The 16,597-nt window shown below is 42.1% G+C and overlaps 1 protein-coding gene across 1 annotated transcript in view; it reads left to right on the top strand.

The window, feature by feature from the left end:
* Nucleotides 1-2,549: 2,549 nt before the first annotated feature.
* Nucleotides 2,550-16,597, top strand: part of TRANK1 (tetratricopeptide repeat and ankyrin repeat containing 1) — a 49,525-nt gene continuing 35,477 nt past the window's right edge. The window contains exons 1-5 of the mRNA XM_005519172.3: nucleotides 2,550-2,600; nucleotides 12,361-12,495; nucleotides 13,563-13,686; nucleotides 14,847-14,997; nucleotides 15,883-16,001. Of these exons, the coding sequence (XP_005519229.2) occupies nucleotides 12,362-12,495; nucleotides 13,563-13,686; nucleotides 14,847-14,997; nucleotides 15,883-16,001 (528 nt within the window). The 5' untranslated portion in view covers nucleotides 2,550-2,600; nucleotide 12,361. The remainder of the gene's footprint in view (nucleotides 2,601-12,360; nucleotides 12,496-13,562; nucleotides 13,687-14,846; nucleotides 14,998-15,882; nucleotides 16,002-16,597) is intronic.

Genomic DNA, 16,597 nt, shown 5'->3' with positions numbered 1-16,597 from the left:
AATAAAGAGAGTCCACCATGCCATACTCCCTGGGTTCCCTCTTGAGGTATTGAAGGGTGCAGTGTCCTTTAATCCTAAACTCCGAACCACATGTTGCCCTCTTCTTTTACTCATTGTCTGAAGTACAGCCTTCCTGAAACACCTACGACATATTCCCCCCTTGAACTTGTATCATCATTTTCCCCTGAAGTTTGGAGGTTCAGGTTGTCTGGGTTCTGTGGACCCATCAGAAGCTCAGACTGTCTGGGATCTGGAATAGACTTGTTGCAGACCCATTTCTCCTATTGCCCTAAAGTTCAGAAGTTCAAGCTGGATCAAACTGCCTGGGTTCTGTAATAAACTCGCAGGGCTTGATATTCGTAGAGACATTAGACTCATTTCGAAGACATTAACACCCACTTCTCCAAAAGACTCCCACAGCCATTGTTCCAACACCTAATTGGTTCTTTCAGACATAGGCATTAGTGAAGACATTAAGACCCACTTCTCCTACCATTAGTGAAGAGCCCAAGCCCCATCTTCCAGACTGAGGCATTTGCGAAGACATTAGCACCCATTTTTTTAATCATTTGTCAAAGTACCAGCTTCTTGATCAGACCTTTCCTCTTCCTCCTCCTCCTTTACTAATTGACAATATGGATCCACTGTTTTCTTCATCCAGTGCTTCTTTCCTAGTAATGAGAGAATTGCTGTAGCTGCTGTTTGGATTCCTGTCTCAACCACTGAGAGTACTGAACTGTGGCTCCATAGGCACAGGCCAGGGCCCAGGACAGTACTGGAAGCTGCTGGTTTTCACTGGGATAGGCAAGACACCTTTCTATCAGTTTGTGGCATGTCAGTTTTCCAGGGTAACCTGCCTCTTCAGGTGTGAATTTCCAGGATTTGGTAGATGAGAACTGCTGCAGGAACCTGCCCAAATCCTTCCACCCACCCTGCCACCCCAGGACCAGCTGTCCGAGGGCACATTTCAGTATCACCTCATCCAAAAATTATCTTCTCCTAGATCAGGATGACACTGGATTCCACAAACCTCATAATATGCTAACAGTGTTAATAAGTAGTTTTAAACAGCTCATGTAAGGATGAACAAGGATCTCTGAGGCCTGCATAAAAAATCATCTGCATTAGTCCCAGGTATGGAGAGGGATATGTATTTCCTCATGCTCACCACAAGATACTTCCTCCAGAAGAGCAAGGACAGAAATGCCAGGGGAAAGGACAGAGCCTTTTTTATTAACATGTTCTCAAGCTTAACTAAATAAAGACATAAGCAGTGCAGCCAACAATCTCTGTGACCTGCATTGGAGCCTGACACTGAATAGCCACTGTAGCTAAAGCACACTTCATACAAAACTCTTGTCTCATGCCCCATACTGGGCATCAAAAGGACTGTGGTGGGTTCACCTTGTCTGGAAATCAAGAGGCCATCAAGCGGCTCTGTCACTCCCTTCCTCAGCAGGACCAAGGAGGAAGGAACTAAGATGGAAAAAACCCTCACGGATCAACATAAAGGCAGTTTAATAAAACAGAAGCTCAAGCAAAGGTAAGAAGCTCCAAAAAATTGTTCTGTACTTCCCATCAGCAGGCAACATCCGGCCATGTCCTGGGAAGCAGGGCTTCGGCATGTGTAGTGCTTGCTCTGGAAAATGTAAATAATGAATGCCCCACCTTCCTCCTCCTTTCTATTAGCTTTTATATTTGAATAGGCATCACATGTCCTGGAATTCCCTTTTGGCCAGTTTAGGCCAGCTGTCCTGGCTGTGTCCCTTCCCAAGATGTTGCCCACCCCCAGCCTACTGCTTCAGGAGGAATGTTGGAGAGATGAGTGACTGAAGCACTGGTGTGCTGTTAACACTTTTTAGCTCCCAAAGCAAAGCACAGCACGGTGGGGGCTGCTAGCAGTGAAATTAACTCTATCCCAGCCAGCCCGGATACAGAGGAAGACATGCAGGTGATACCAGAGAAAAACTCGATTAAAAACGTGTCTCACAGAGGGGTGAATTATTGAACCATCTCCTGTGAAGTATCCATCTTTGACTTATCGATCCACTTTTCACGGGAAACGACAAATTAGCAAACAATTGCATAGCAGGAGGAGAAGCCCGCATTCCCAAGTGATCCTCGCCCAGTGGAGGAGCAAAGGAGCCACAGCTTCCTCTGGGCGGGGGTTGCCGTGAGAGGCCTGAGGGACAGCGCGGCGCCTCAGGACGCGGGGCTGCCCCCGGCCCGGACGAACGCTGCTTTTCCAAGTATCCTGAAGGCACCGCTACGTCATTTTAGAGAATGGCACTCTATACGCTTCCCGCTGCGGAGGGAGAGCCGAGCCATCCCAGAGGCACTTCCCGAACGTTCCAGCCGGGAGATGAGCGCCGGTACCTCCCACCCCCGCCACACTCCCTGCTGCGGGTCGGGACGAGGGGGGGACATCCCTCACGGGCGGGGCGCTCTCGTTGTGATTCCCCCCGCGCTGTGGATTTGTTTCGATTCCCCCATTCCCACTCCCACGGTGACGCGGGCGGCGGGGGCGGGACGCGGGGCGGAGAGTTTAAGGGCGACAAGCGGAGGGCGCCCCGGTGGGGCGGTGGGGCACGGGCAGGCAGGTAGGTAGATGCGCTTCCTCGGCCACCCCTTGTCCCCCTCAGTACCTTGTCCCCGGTACGGGGAGCTTGGCAGTCGGCCGCGGGCCGCTCCGAGCGGGATGCCGGGGTGCGGCGGGCGGGCGGCGGGAGCTGCCTGCGTCCCCTGCGCCGCTCCATCCGTGCTTGGTGCAAGGCGGGGGCAGCCGCGGCCTCTTGGGGATGGCTTCCCATCTCGGTGTAGCTGCTGGGAGCTTCCTGCATGTTGGAGCAGTTCCGGAGGGGCGACGTGCTGCCCCGACGAGGAGCCTGGGTGCGGGATTTGGCGTGTGGGCAGCGGGGGTGGCTGTGCTGGTTGGGAAGCCTGCCAGGGAATGTGTGGGGTGGTTGAAGGAAAAGGAGAAGAGTGCATTCTTGCTCTGGCCAGGCATCTGGGAGTGTGTGTTGGCCTGGTATGGTTTGCGCTGTGGAGCTGGGGGAGATGCGATGCCGTGTCCGTGCTTGAAAAGAAGAGGGAGAACTCCTTTAGCATAGCCCGGAGCGAAGCATTGTCTTCAGTGGTTTTGGATGCTTTCCCTGAAAAGCAAAACTCTTGTACGAGGTCGTGGAGTGGTCACTTAACAAAACAGACTTTTTCAACTGGAACGGAGTTTGAGCACAGTGTGCACTGCAGAAGAATAAATGCAGAAGGATCTCTCACCAGCTTTTGTATTTATTTCTTTTTTTGTAAATTTAGATTTACAGAGGATTAACTTTAGATTTATTGCGAATGGGAAGAGGCTTTGCTTTCCCATGAAAACATGCCAGAGGGAGTATTTCCTATCAGTGTTTTTTTACCAACATACAAATAAATTTGTCAAGCATTGGCTGAGAACTGCGCAGGCTTGAAAACCATGATATTAGGGCGATCTTGGTGTTTTGGTCCTGGGGTGTTTTTTCGGTTTGTTTTTTCCTCATTCCAGAGTCAGTACCCTCTGGAATGAGTTTATACTCAAGCTGTTTGTTGCCGTTTTTCTTACTCGGTCGTAGAATCATAGGAAATGCTGAGTTGGAAGAGACTTACCAGGATCATTGAGTCCAAGTCCCGGCCCCGAACAGGACGCCCACCCTAATAGTCACACCATGTGCCTGAGAGCGTTGTACAAGTGCTGCTTAACTCAGACAGGCTTGGTGCTTCCCTGGGGAGCCTAATATCCAATCTAAACCTTCCCTGATTCAGCTTCAGTCCATTTCGTCAAGTCCTGTCGCTGGTCACGAGAGTGAAGAGATCAGTGCCTGCCCCTCCTCTTTCCCTCATGAGGAAGTTGCAGAGTGCAAAGAGATCTCCCCTCAGTCTCCTTCAGGCTGAACAAACCAAGTGACTACTCAGCCGCTTCCCTTACAGGTTCCCGTTCAGACCCTTCACCGTCCTCGTGGTCTCCTTTGGATGCTCTCTAACAGCTTAATGTATTTTTTATTTTGTGGTGCCCAAAACTGGGCAGTAATATTCAAGGTGAGGCCACACCAGTGCAAAGAAGAGCAGGACAATGATAACAGGAACATTGCCAGGCTGAGCAAACAACTGCAGCAGTGTAAACAACTCCCTCTTGGACTGAGTTAGGTCTTGTATGGCTGAACTAGACTAGGGATTTCAAGATTGTTGTTATTTCAGACAGAAACAGAAAGATTAACTTTTTCTGCTGTTGTGAGGTTTTGGTGTAATGACACTGTGCAAACAGAATACTGAACACAGTAATGACACTGTGCAAACAGAATACTGAACATGCTTTTGCATAATTTTTTTGTATATAAAATGGGAAATGCAAGTATTTTCTTAATTTGCTGGAAATCATAAGTATTTGTATGTATAAACAGATGTGTTTCTTGAAAAAGCGATTCCAGACACAGCTCAACTGTACCTTTTTGTTAGGTATGACTTTTTACTGGTAGGTTACAAAGAGGGAAGAATCACTCGAAGCTGAAGGCAAAGAGGCCTGTTTTGTTTCCCTTAACAAAACAGGATGTGCTGGGGAGCAAGGCCAGGCCTGTTGCTGCTGCAAGCTGTGAAGCAGTCTTCAAGGAAGGCTAGTCACATGTGCTTGGCCTGAGTTCAGCTTGCAAGGAAAGGAGGAAGGATGTTCTGAGGTGTCATCTGGTTTTGGCTGGGATAGAGTTAATTTTTTTCCTAGTAGCTGGTACAGTGCTGTGCTTTGTATTTAGGATGAGAATAATGTTGATAAAACACTGATGTTTTTGTTGTTGCTAAGCAGTGCTTATCCTAAGTAAAGCATTTTTCAGCTTGTCCCACCAGAGGGGAGGCTGGGTGAGGGCACAGAAAGCTGGGAGGGGACAGAGCTGGGGCAGCTAACCTGGGCTGTCCAAAGGGATATTCCATACCACAGAATGTCACATTGGTCTGTCAGGTTTCTGTTGCCTTGTCCATGAGTGTGAAACTGGTTTCCCAGGGTCTAAAGCAGGTACAGAGCTGGTGTCCTGGCATGTGTGCACCCATCTCTTTTTGTGAAAGGTATTGTCTTGTTCGTGGTGATGTACTTCTGATATCCCTTTCCTTGCTATATCACTTCCTTGCCTAGTACCTTTTCTTTGTGCAAGTGAACTACAAATCCCTGCTCTAAAGATTAGTAACATTTCAGTGTCCACTTCTTGAGGTTTTGCATGGATTTCTGCTTGTCTGCAGGGCTGGCTGAACTTCTGTCTGGGTTTGGCTGCGGTTTTTGTAGTCCTGTTTGGTGGTGTTGCATCTGAAGAAGAACTGAGCTGCGTCAGCTGTGAGTTTAGCTGGAGACATCAGGTGTCTGAGCTTTGTTATTAATAACAATTCCTTTCTGAGAGTTTGCACAAACAGAAAGCAACATACATTGGTAATATGAAAAAGGAGGACCCTGGGAGGTCGTTCAGGCCAGCTCTGCCCAGAACAGGGCCCTAGCCCAGAGTCTTGTGTGTGTATTCTGCCTATACCCCTTGTTTCATTCAGACGTTGCACATATCTTCCCTACCTGGTTTGAATGTGGTATTTGAGGTATTAACAAGCCTTTGTTACAACATCTGCAGTTGCATCCTGGGCTGCATTTGCCAAATGTTGATAAGGATGTTTGTCTTGTAATGTCTGTGCCCTGCAATCATCAGTTTATTACAGAGCACATTTTGAAGGAAAAGCTTGTTATAAAATGAAGAGCAGCCTGGGATGTTCTGTCTCACTCTGCTGTCTCACCCCAGCCATTTAACATCTTTTAAAAGCACAGCCAGAACTTAGAAGTCACACAGCTGACTTCCAAAATATGGAAATAGTGCTTGCCTGCTTGGCTCAGCTCAGGTGAGAATTCCTTCTCAATAGTGAGAGATGTTTTGTGCTGTCTGGGTGTGCTGATTCAGTGTGGTACTGCATTGGTGAAACTACAGAACAGTATCCTGAATTCCCTAGTACTGCTTCTACCTGAACACTTAGGAAGGAAGTGTATCTAGAGAAGCAAAATTCTGTAAGTGGTGTTGAGGGTTGCTTGTGTCCAGTGATGGAGGTTGTGTGCAGGTCTCCAGTTCAGACTGAAACAACCCAATAAAATGTTCTCTCTATTCACCTACCTGGGAAATGTTTTTCTTTGTCTTTTTAGAGGCAAACAGCTCCAGAGATGCACACTGTCTTTATCTGTGGAGTACTGTGATGTATAGGATGCGGACTGGCCATAGAGCCCAGAAACCGTAAAAAAACTTCCTTTGGTCCAATTTGTGCTGAGTTCAGGACAACATTCTGATAAGAAATGATCACTGTGCTGCTCTGTTTGCCCTAATCTAATCCAAATCTGCTCTAGAATTTCATTCAGTATTTTCCAAGTGGTGCTGGCTTTTACTGGGAGCAAAGGGTCTTTGGCACTTCAAGGTCTAGTACAAATCTGGCAAAGTGACTTCTTACAGATTTTTTTTGTTCTTGTTTTGTACAACTGAGTGAGAATCTTCTCTCTAGATAAGGCTGTTTCTATCCATCTATCTGAATATATAATTATTCATCCATTTCATTCATAATTATCCCTAATGATAGGGGTGTCTGATGACAAGCTGTCCATATTAGAGGCTCTTCATTTGAGTTGACCAGTTTCTCCAACATGAGCTGACATTTTACAAGGGCCAAATATGGGATTTTCATGTTCATCATCATCTTCAATATCTCTTCATGAGATACTGGCTGAATGTTCAATTAAAGTATTGTTCAGATAGTTGCAAATGCCACTATGACCTTTTTCAGACTAAACAGATCCGTGAGGATGTCCATGTCTAAATCTCAGCTTCTTTCCTCTCTTCTACATGAGATTTACAAATGTGTCTGCTTGTAGCCTGGTCAGTTATAAGCTGTTCATTTTTGTCTCTGCTGTTTCTTCAGGGCCTCCTCTAAAAAGTACAGATGATTTCCAGATTTTTCATTTGACTTTTCAGCATTCAGTGGAAAACTGAGAGAAGTAAATTTTTCCCTGCTGTCACTGTCAAAGTTAGGCTTACACATATTGAAAGGAGACTGTGTTCTCTAAATATGTCTTTGGTAGCTGTTGTTGTCAGGAAAACAGGTAAAACAGGCTAGCAGGCAGAGCACTGCCATCCTTAATGGCCGCTTACAGCCTTCTTGGCCTGTGTTTGTCCTTCTTTTACTGGGTAAAAGAAGCTGAATGTCTGCCCTGACATTCACATCTGTCTGTATCATGAGGAAGATGTCGTTTGGAAGACCTGAATTCAGTGTCCTTTTGCTGGGTGGCTGCAGGGCTGCCTGCAGGGGTCGTGCCAGTGGTGGGCATGCATCTGCAGGGGTCCCTCTGGTGTAGCAGAAGGGGTGACCTGACAGTTCTTTCTTGGTGGCATCGTGCTCTTGGAGCCAGCATGCTTTTGTTGAAGGAGAGCTAATGGAGCCCTGAGGTTTCCTGTTGAGAAAACATGAATTATTCGATTGCTGATGAAATGCATTTAGTTGTAACTCAGTCACAGTGTAGATGCATTGTTGGGCTTTTTCTCTCCCTACCTATTGCCAGTTTGGAATGTATGCCTTTTGGGTTAATGAGGAACAAGGGATGGTTTGTCTGCTTAATAGGACTGAGGAAAGCACAGTCTTTAGAAGTCAGATTTCCTGAAAATAGGAGGATTCTTATTTGTCACCATTCTTTTAATTCAGATGCAGGGCTCCTAAGGTTGCTATACTTCATTTGTTCCTTGCATTATGGAAATCTATTGTGTCTGGAGAATAAAAATATTATTCTACCACTGAGTAATGCCATAGGGATGAATCCTTAAAGCTTAACTTTCAGGATCAAAAATAATTAAAAGCTTGTCTGTGAAGACCTTTTATTTTATTTTTTTTCTGTGAATTAAACAGTGTCTTGCAGTTTCTCTTTTTAAATTGTGTAAAGCAGATGCAGACAGAAAAACTGATGGCTTGGGTTCACTCTCAGATTTCTAAATTTTTTAGCACTGCCAGCTTCAGATGTTCAGAAAGCACAAGCTGGCCTCTTGAGAGCCATAGCTGGCGTAAGGAACACAACATTTTTCAATAGTGACAAATAGCTTTTCTGGGCAGCCTCCATTTGTGTTTTCAAAATTAACTTCTGAAGCGAGAGGAATCAAAACTTAGCATTGTAACCACTCCAAAGCTGCCCTGCTTTTAACAGCAGTCTGACTGAAGCAGTTCAGTGGGACACTGACCAGCACAGTAACATAAGAGTTGATGGCACGTAAAGTAAATGGGAATTTTGACCACTGGCAGCAGTTGGGTTTGGAGTAGATTGTTTCTGACTTAACTGTATAATCTTTTTGTTTTAATTCTGTGAGTAAAAATCAGCATGCTTCATTTTGCTGTCTTGTTTTTGCTGGTGGTCTCAGGAGTCATTAAAAAAGTAAACACAGTAGACCATGTTATCCGTTTGACTTTTTTTTTGTTTGTTTTGTTTCTGTTTCATTTCTGTGAATGATAAGGTCTCAACAATGCAGTGGGGGGGGTCTCCCAGACCTTAGGGTGTTCTCACACCTTTATGTGTTTCATAGACTCCATAATTAAGGAGTAATCCCTCCTTCATGAGGGGAACATGTGTCTGGCTGGGATGGAGTTAATTTTCTTCACAGTAGCCGGTATGGTGTTTTAAATTTGTCAGTAAAACAATGCTGATAGCGCAGTAATGTTTTAGGTGTTGCTGAGCAGTTTACACAGCTTTCTCTGTTCCTCCCTCAGCATCCCAGTGGATAGGCTCGGGATGCACAAGAGGTTGGGAGGGGGCACAACTGGGCAGGTGACCCAAACTGACTGAAGGGATAGTCTGTGCCATGTGGCATCATGCTCAGCAGTGACAATGGAGAGGAGGAGACTTGGGGGATCATCCTTCCCTGTCTTGGAAACTGGATGGGCATTATTCCATGTCAGTGAGGTGGTTAATGATTGCCCTTGCATCACTTTTTGTTATCTCTTCTTCCAGGCCCCTTTTGGTTACTGAGCAATTTTTATCTTGACCCACAAATTTTTTTGGTTTTACTTCTTGCTTTTCTCTTTCCCCACCCCACTGAGGGTGGGAGAATGCCAACACTTAGCTTCCCACTGGGGTTAACCCACAGCACTCACCCCCAAAAATCTTCCTATAGTTCTATCCAGATACAGCTGTGGCTTTTACCTGTGCCAGTTAAGGCAGAGTAATAGACAAGAGTTTTGTTTAATGCTCCTCACGCTTGGTAGACTTTACATAATAGGCCCTCTATTAGTCCATTGGTTTTGAGTTACAATTGTTTATGCTGCAGGAAGATGTTGGGCAATAGCAAGACATGCTGTGCTAGTCGGCACAGCAATTCTTTTGGATCATTAGCCTAGATGTCAGACCAGCCTGCCCAGCGTATCTCTCAGGTCTACAAACTTGAGTATAGTTGCTAAAGCCCACAGCAGACATCCCAGTTATTTAAACAATCTACAGTTTGAAGTTTTGGCTGGGAAACTCCAGTTCTGGAAAAGGATGAAAACTTGTGTTCTGGTAAAAATTCCTGCTGCCTGGACAGGGGAGGGCATGCTGTCTTCTGATCTAAAACGGGGAGTTCAGTTCCAAAATTTCTCAGCACGGCACTCGTTGTAAAGTCCTTTTAAAATGCTCATTGCTGCTTCCACTGTACTGTGGAAAAAACAATCTTTTAAATATCTTGTAATATCTTTTATTTGTACTTGTACTTTTAGCATATTGCAAAGAAAAGAAAAGAAAAGATAAAAATATAATTCTGGGGAAAAATATCATACTGAATAGAAGCATAGATTTCTTTAAAAAAAGAAAAAAACTGAAATTAAGCTACTATTTGGAAAACTACCAGTTCATGTGTATTCCTACTTGAAAAAACTTCTGTGTAGCTGACCTATTTTGGCAGTATTCTTGAGAAAATAATTTGCCAAACTTTTTGATGATAAAGAGTTGAAATCTGAAACACAAAAGATTAGGTAGAACCATCTTTTGGCACTTGTTTTTTATCTTTGTTCTGTTGTTCTATTTTTTTCTTTTTTTCACCTTAATAATGCTCATACCATGCAGTGTAAAAGAATTTCTGAATATGTTATGAGTACTTTTGATTGGCTGTTTGGAGAAGTAGTATTTTAAAAGTATATACTCTATGCACATTGCTTGGTAAAGTGATGATTTAATTTGCCTGGGATAATGTAAAAATTACCCCTCTAGCATGACTGGTTGTCGTACCTTCCCCAAGTAGATGGGACTTCCTTTTCTTTTTACTTTTTATCCGGAATTTCATCTGTTCTTGGTGCTTCCCTGGAATTAGCCAGCTGATGGTTCGATTACAGACATCATCGCGGAGTTTTTATTTAATTAGGACATAACTTCTGACAGGTCATTTCCCACTCAGTCTGAAGAGGTGCAGATCTGAGCATTATGGTTTCATCTGATTTTTCTGCAGTTTCCTCCTCAGAGTTGTGGGCTGCTGCTCTCCCGTCTGTTTAGTGCACTCATGAGCCTGACTAGTGCTTTTTGTGCTTGGATAAATGCAAAGGCATAGTGCCATCCGTAGCATGCCTCATCATACCTCTGTGCACACAAGACAGCACTGATTCATGAGGAGCTCTACAGAGAAAATACATCAGTAGTGTTTCATATACTTAAAAATATCTAGTTTGCTTTGTTGTCTAGAGATCTTGCAGATATTTTAGTGCTGCTTTCATCTGGGATAATTTTCTACTCAGTAGCTGGTACGGTGCTGTGTGTTGGATTTAGTATGAAGATAATGTTGATAACACACTGATGTTTTAGTAGTTGCTGAGCCATGTTTGCCCTAAGTCAAGGACTTTTCAGCTTCTGATGCTGCCCTGTCAGCTGCAGGGGAGCACAAGAAGCTGAGAGGGGACACAGCCAGGACAGCTGACCTGAGCTGGCCAAATTGATATTCTGTACCATAGAATGTCATGTATATAAATCAGGAGGGAAAACTGGCCAGGGGCCACTCCTCAGGAACTGGTTTGACATTGGTGAGTGGGTGGTGAGCAATTGCATTGTGCATTAATTGTTCTGTATATTCTAAGTTTATTATTAGTAGTATCAGCCTTCTTTTTCTGTCCTGTCAGACTGTCTTTATGTCAACATACAAATTTTACTTTTTTTCCCCTAATTCTCTCCCCCATCCATTCAAGGGAGTGGGGGAGTGAGCTGAGGTCTGTGTGGTGTTCAGCTGCCTGCTAGACTAAACCTCGCTAGACTAAACCTTGACATTATGTTAGCAGGTTGTGAAGGTTGCAGATTTTATGGGTTTTGCTACAGGCTTGTTAATACCTGGATAATAAGTAAATGTGTGCATTCCTATTTGGTGAATTAATCTTACTTAATTGCACTGAGATTTGTGAGATTCATACAGGTTTTTACAGGTAATGGAAACAGCTTTTAATCATAAACTTAGTCTGTGAAGAATGATTCTACAGAGCACTGTAGCAGTGGATATTTCTCTTGTCTGCTTCTTATGTGCTGATTCTCATACATGTAGCTGGTTTTTCTCTTGCCTTTGTTTTTTCCATTTAGCTGCTTGACCATGTGATTAATTTTGTTTAATGACCCTTGATTTTAAAATTCTAATGATGAAATAGTTTTTTGGTAAGTTGCAGTTGATGCTAGTTTCAACCTTTGGTTTCTTTGGCTACTTCCTGTATTTATTTTAATAACTGTCAGAAGTCTGATTCAAGGTCCTCAAGCATTATTACCATACTATGTTACAATATTTTCTTGCAGTAATTAAGTTTCTAAGCAGGTCTGTATACACTGGATTGTTGAGTATCTAGACAGAGGACCTGGACAAAAAACTCATAAATAAAAAGCAAGTAAATGAGTTTTGTGTTTAATTAATTGAAATGTATAGCTTCATATATTTCTTAAGCAGATAAATGCTGTTTGTTTTCTCAGGTATTTCCTCCTGCATTGTGTATGTACTTTACACATTGAAATAATTTGGAATCTTAATTTAAAAGATACACTTTCAGACCTGAGGATAAAAACTGAAAAAAAAATTCATGCCAGTGGTAGATCTGGTTAGCTGAAGTTTAATGAAAAGTAGATTAAAAGTTGAGGAGGCATCAACAGTAAAGATGAGGCTGTCACCAGATCTCTGTTTAGTCCAACTAAACTATCTAGCCCAACTGCAGGGAACAAAGAAGATGTGCTCTTTTGTTCTTCTTTCCAAATATGCAAAAACTAAGATGAACATTTAAGTCAAATTTAGGGAAAGAAATGTCTCATAAGTCAGTGCTTTTGTTTGATTGTTTTTTTCTTTTTTCTTTGTTTTTTCTTTTCCTTAGCATGGATCCCATGTCATATGCACAGTTGAAGAGGCAAGCTGGGAACCAGGATTTTAAAAATGGAAATTACTCTATGGCCATCAAAAACTATGATGAAGCTCTACAAACGCTTGGTTATTTAATGCAATGGATCCCGTAAGTATCCTTGAATTATGAGATGTAAACCATAAGCCTGAAATATGCAAATATGTACAGTTGCACAGTTAATTCAAAACTCTGTTTTTTGACCTAACACTTGATTTTCTTGTATCTTTTTTTCAAACTTTTTAGTGTACTAGTTTTATAGTTACTCTGTTCCTTACATATACATGAGATTAATTAGTGACTTAAATATGAATATTTTTGCATAAATATCAATTATAAATTGGTGCAATTAATGCTCAAATTAATTTTTCATAAACTGCCCTGGTTTCTGTTAAATTATTTCTGTTTCTAAGCTGACATGTTGTGGATGAATCCTGTTGTGATTTTGCCATGTCCTGGCCTGTTGTTACATGAATCATCTGGTTATCTTTAAAATGATTCATGCAGGTTACTTTGTTCTCATTCTCAGTATTCTGAGGCTTGTTAAAAATAAATTTTCAGCCAAAGATTCCTTTGGGTATTTCTTTCCAGATGTTAAGTGCTTTTCATCAGTTAATAGAAGCTGGTAATGTTATTAATGATTAAATAGTTGAGTATTACGTTAAGTATTAAATATTCATTACTGCTGTATATTAACACTGCTGTTGACCTAATTTTACACTGGCCACTTACTTATTTTAAATGTGGATTTTTCTGTTGACTTCACCAAGTGGTGATACACTAAAATGCATTTTTTGGTGACCAGAATGTGTTTAGTACTCTTTCCATCACACAGCTTCCATTCCTGGCTGCTGGCTTTCACTGAGCCATATGTAGGTGTATCCAGGTGGTCTGAACTCTTGCTAAATCCTCATACTTCATTATTCCAGTGGCTTGGCTTTCTGCTTCAGAAGAGACCAGGTCATCACTATGGGTATCGCTAAGGTATCATTAGGATGTCTCTAAGACATTTTACAGCCGATATTCAAATGATATTTATTATCCACAACTACATTTTTTACCTCTGATTTTGTCAGGTGGGTTATATGTGTAGTTTTTTTCATTTATTCATATTGCTAAATGTAAAGTGTGATCCTTTTTCAAGTGAATAAACAGTAATGCTAAAACCATATCTTTAGGTGTTCCCGGGACATAGCTGTGTTGCTGTGCAACAAATCAACGGCCTTGTTCTTCCTGGGCAAATGGAAGGATTCAGTGGTTTTAGCCCACCAAAGCTTACAGTGGGATCCAGAGTATGTTAAGGTATTCATTAAGCTGGCAGTTTTTGCATACCTTCCTGGGTTTTTTTCTTTTTTTTTTCTTTTTTTTTTCTTTTTTTTTTTTTTTAATAATGGTGTCATTATCTTTTTTTTTTATTGTGTTTTTGCTTTGGGGCATGATGAGTAAATATAGCATAAAACCCCAGAATTAGTGTTTGATTCTAAACATAAGCATCAGATTCATGGCTGTAATAGTATTTTTAATGATGTGAAGCAGCTCCCTTTTGCACCAGGAGATGCTGGCTCTCTCTGGGTCCCAATGAGAGAGGCACCAATGCTTTCAAGAAATGCAACTATCAATATCCCAAATAAGGGTTACATGTTAATAAGCCTTCAGTTCCTGGGAGTGATATTTGGTGATTGAGGTCATGTTGTATTTCCAGTGGACAGAACAATACACTACACTTGGCTTGTGATTAAATACACATTGATTAAGCACACCTTGGCTCAAATAGCCATCTGTTAGGAATCAGCAGGAGTTGTACAGTATTTATGATATGGAGTCATACTTTTAGATTGGCTTTTATGTGCAATAAATAGTCTTCTGTTCTAAACACTAAAGACTCCCAGAGCCTGTAATAGTTTTTTTTATTTAGATATGGTAAAATTACATCAAAATGCCCTTTTAACTTGCACTGTGTTGCAACATGCCAGTTATCTGATTTGAACAAATTAACTCCACTGTGACTCTGAGCTGGTACAATCTAATTCAGGGTGAATATAAATACGTTCAGGTGCTGTTGGTTGAAGAATATATGTATTGTGGGAAATGCTACAAAATGCAATGATGTGGAAACAATACATATTCTGGACAGCCCACTCTTGTCCAGAGGAAGTTAACGTACAGCTGCTGAAAGTATGTTTTTCATCCTGTAGTTGTTTTCCAAGCTTTGAATTTCAGGATTTCACTTTTAGTATCTGTGATAATATCAGTAACATGCTGTGAATTTCAAGGCATTAGAATAGAATAGTTCATTTCACTTTTTTTTTTTTTTTTTTGGATCTGTGTTTAAGAAGCTGTAGAAATAGTACTACATGTCATTTTTATAACATAATGATAAAATTTTAAAAAATACTTTTTCTTTTGGCAGTAAATATCTCTGAATATTTTTCCAATATCTTTTTTCCTCCTTTGTTTTTCAGGCTTACTATAGAGCTGGCCATGCATTCATCATGTTATCAAAGTCTCGTGAGGCAGTTTCTATGTTCCACAAAGGTCTCGTTCTCCTGAATTCTTCTGCAGATCAAACTCAAATTGCTGAGTTCATAGCAGGAATCTTCATAAGTGTAAATGGTAAACTCAAATTAAGACCTTAATTTTTCTATCAGGCTTTCAATAGTGATGATGAGACTTAGTAGCAAGAACTACTAGTGAACTTGGTCCAGTTTATATACAGCAGACACCAACAATCTCAAAACAATTATGGACTAGTTAGAAAAGGTAAAAATTTAGAGTCAGGAAGACAAGATTGGAGATTTGGAGCTCTAGATCCCAGAGGCTTTAAGTGGGTTTTGTCCAGGCCACCCTCCTTTTCTTTAAGCCAGGTAGATTGAAAATAATTAGAAGATGGGCTGTTTAAATGTTTTTACAGTTCAGTGTATTTCAGTGTGGAGGACTTTCCCTCAGCTAGTAGTGGACAGCAATGAGAAGAGGAAATGTGGCCTTCCTGTGGCATTGTCTGGGTTTTTTCCAGCAACGTCCATCGTCTGTCTCCCTGCCCTCTCCTCAGTCTCTCCCCCTCTACTTGCTTTTTAGTCTGTTTAACATGCTTTGTATGATGGACCTACAGGCATGCCAAGAGATTTCAAGCTGTGCCCCTGCTGCCTTTTCTTGAGCCTGTAGCCCCATGTTAAGGTCTTTGATGAGTTGTTGCAGAGTCAGTACCTGGTTGACCTGTAAGTGGAAGAATTGCCGTGAGGTTCGCAATGCCTTGGGGTTTTGAGGTTTCTTGAGAGCAGGGGTTAATTTTTTCCTGCTTGTTTAATGAAGTTTGGCCACTGATAAACTGGGTGCTGAATCAGTTGGGTGACCAGCTTTTCTTAAGCCCCCACTGGGCAATCCCCTGGGTATTAACCAGTGCTAAAATTATTGCTGTGCAATGAAGTAGTTTAGTTGGACACTCGGACCTTTGAAGTGCTGTGTGTACCAAATAGTTTTCTCTATTGCTTATTCTTGCAGATGAACGATTCTTGCCACAAACTTTCCACCCTGCATATGATCACATTTTCAGTGCACGTTTCAATGCACTGATTTGGCAAGCAGTGATAGAAAGGCTGGCCCAGAAAGGGAAGTGGCGGGTAAGTGTTGTCACTGTGTCACCGCGTTACCCACTGCATGTTGGGCACTCAGGTCTTACCACTTCAGCATAAGCTCGTGTTACCTTTAAAAGCCAAACCTGAACGTATAGTACTGCCTAATTCAGATGTCATGATTTTTAAAACTTGGAAAAATGCTTTTAGTGATAAATAATTTCTGAAACTCATTTCTGAAAGGGATATGATGGACTTGAAATCCTACTTGTCTCCTGCTGCTGTCTGTTGTCTCTCTAATAGTGACACCTAGAGTCACTATTCAGTTCAGTAATACCCAAATTAGAGGGGAAAAAAATACAAATTTATTTGTGGTCCTTTTTACTTCTCCTTTTGTATGAAAAGCTGGATTTTTGAAACCATCTGTGAAAGACCCACAGTTAAAGGAGCATCTCAATGGAAATACAGGGTTGTTGAACAAAACCAGATAATTTAGAAAATTCAGAAGGTGGATGATATGAAATGACTTTAATCCTCTCTCAAATAACTGTGGAAAAAATTGGTCACTGTCATAGTTACACCTGTCTGGGGTGTTGGTGTTGAGGTGCTGGCAGATCCCCTGTAAGGAATAAGGAGTGGCCAAA

Source organism: Pseudopodoces humilis, chromosome 1 (assembly GCF_049639895.1).
Source record: "Pseudopodoces humilis isolate 2021_Gansu_Grassland_sample_001 chromosome 1, ASM4963989v1, whole genome shotgun sequence".
NCBI lineage: Eukaryota > Metazoa > Chordata > Aves > Passeriformes > Paridae > Pseudopodoces > Pseudopodoces humilis.
Note: the sequence above shows the minus strand (reverse complement) of the source record. Positions and strands in the feature narration are given on the sequence as shown.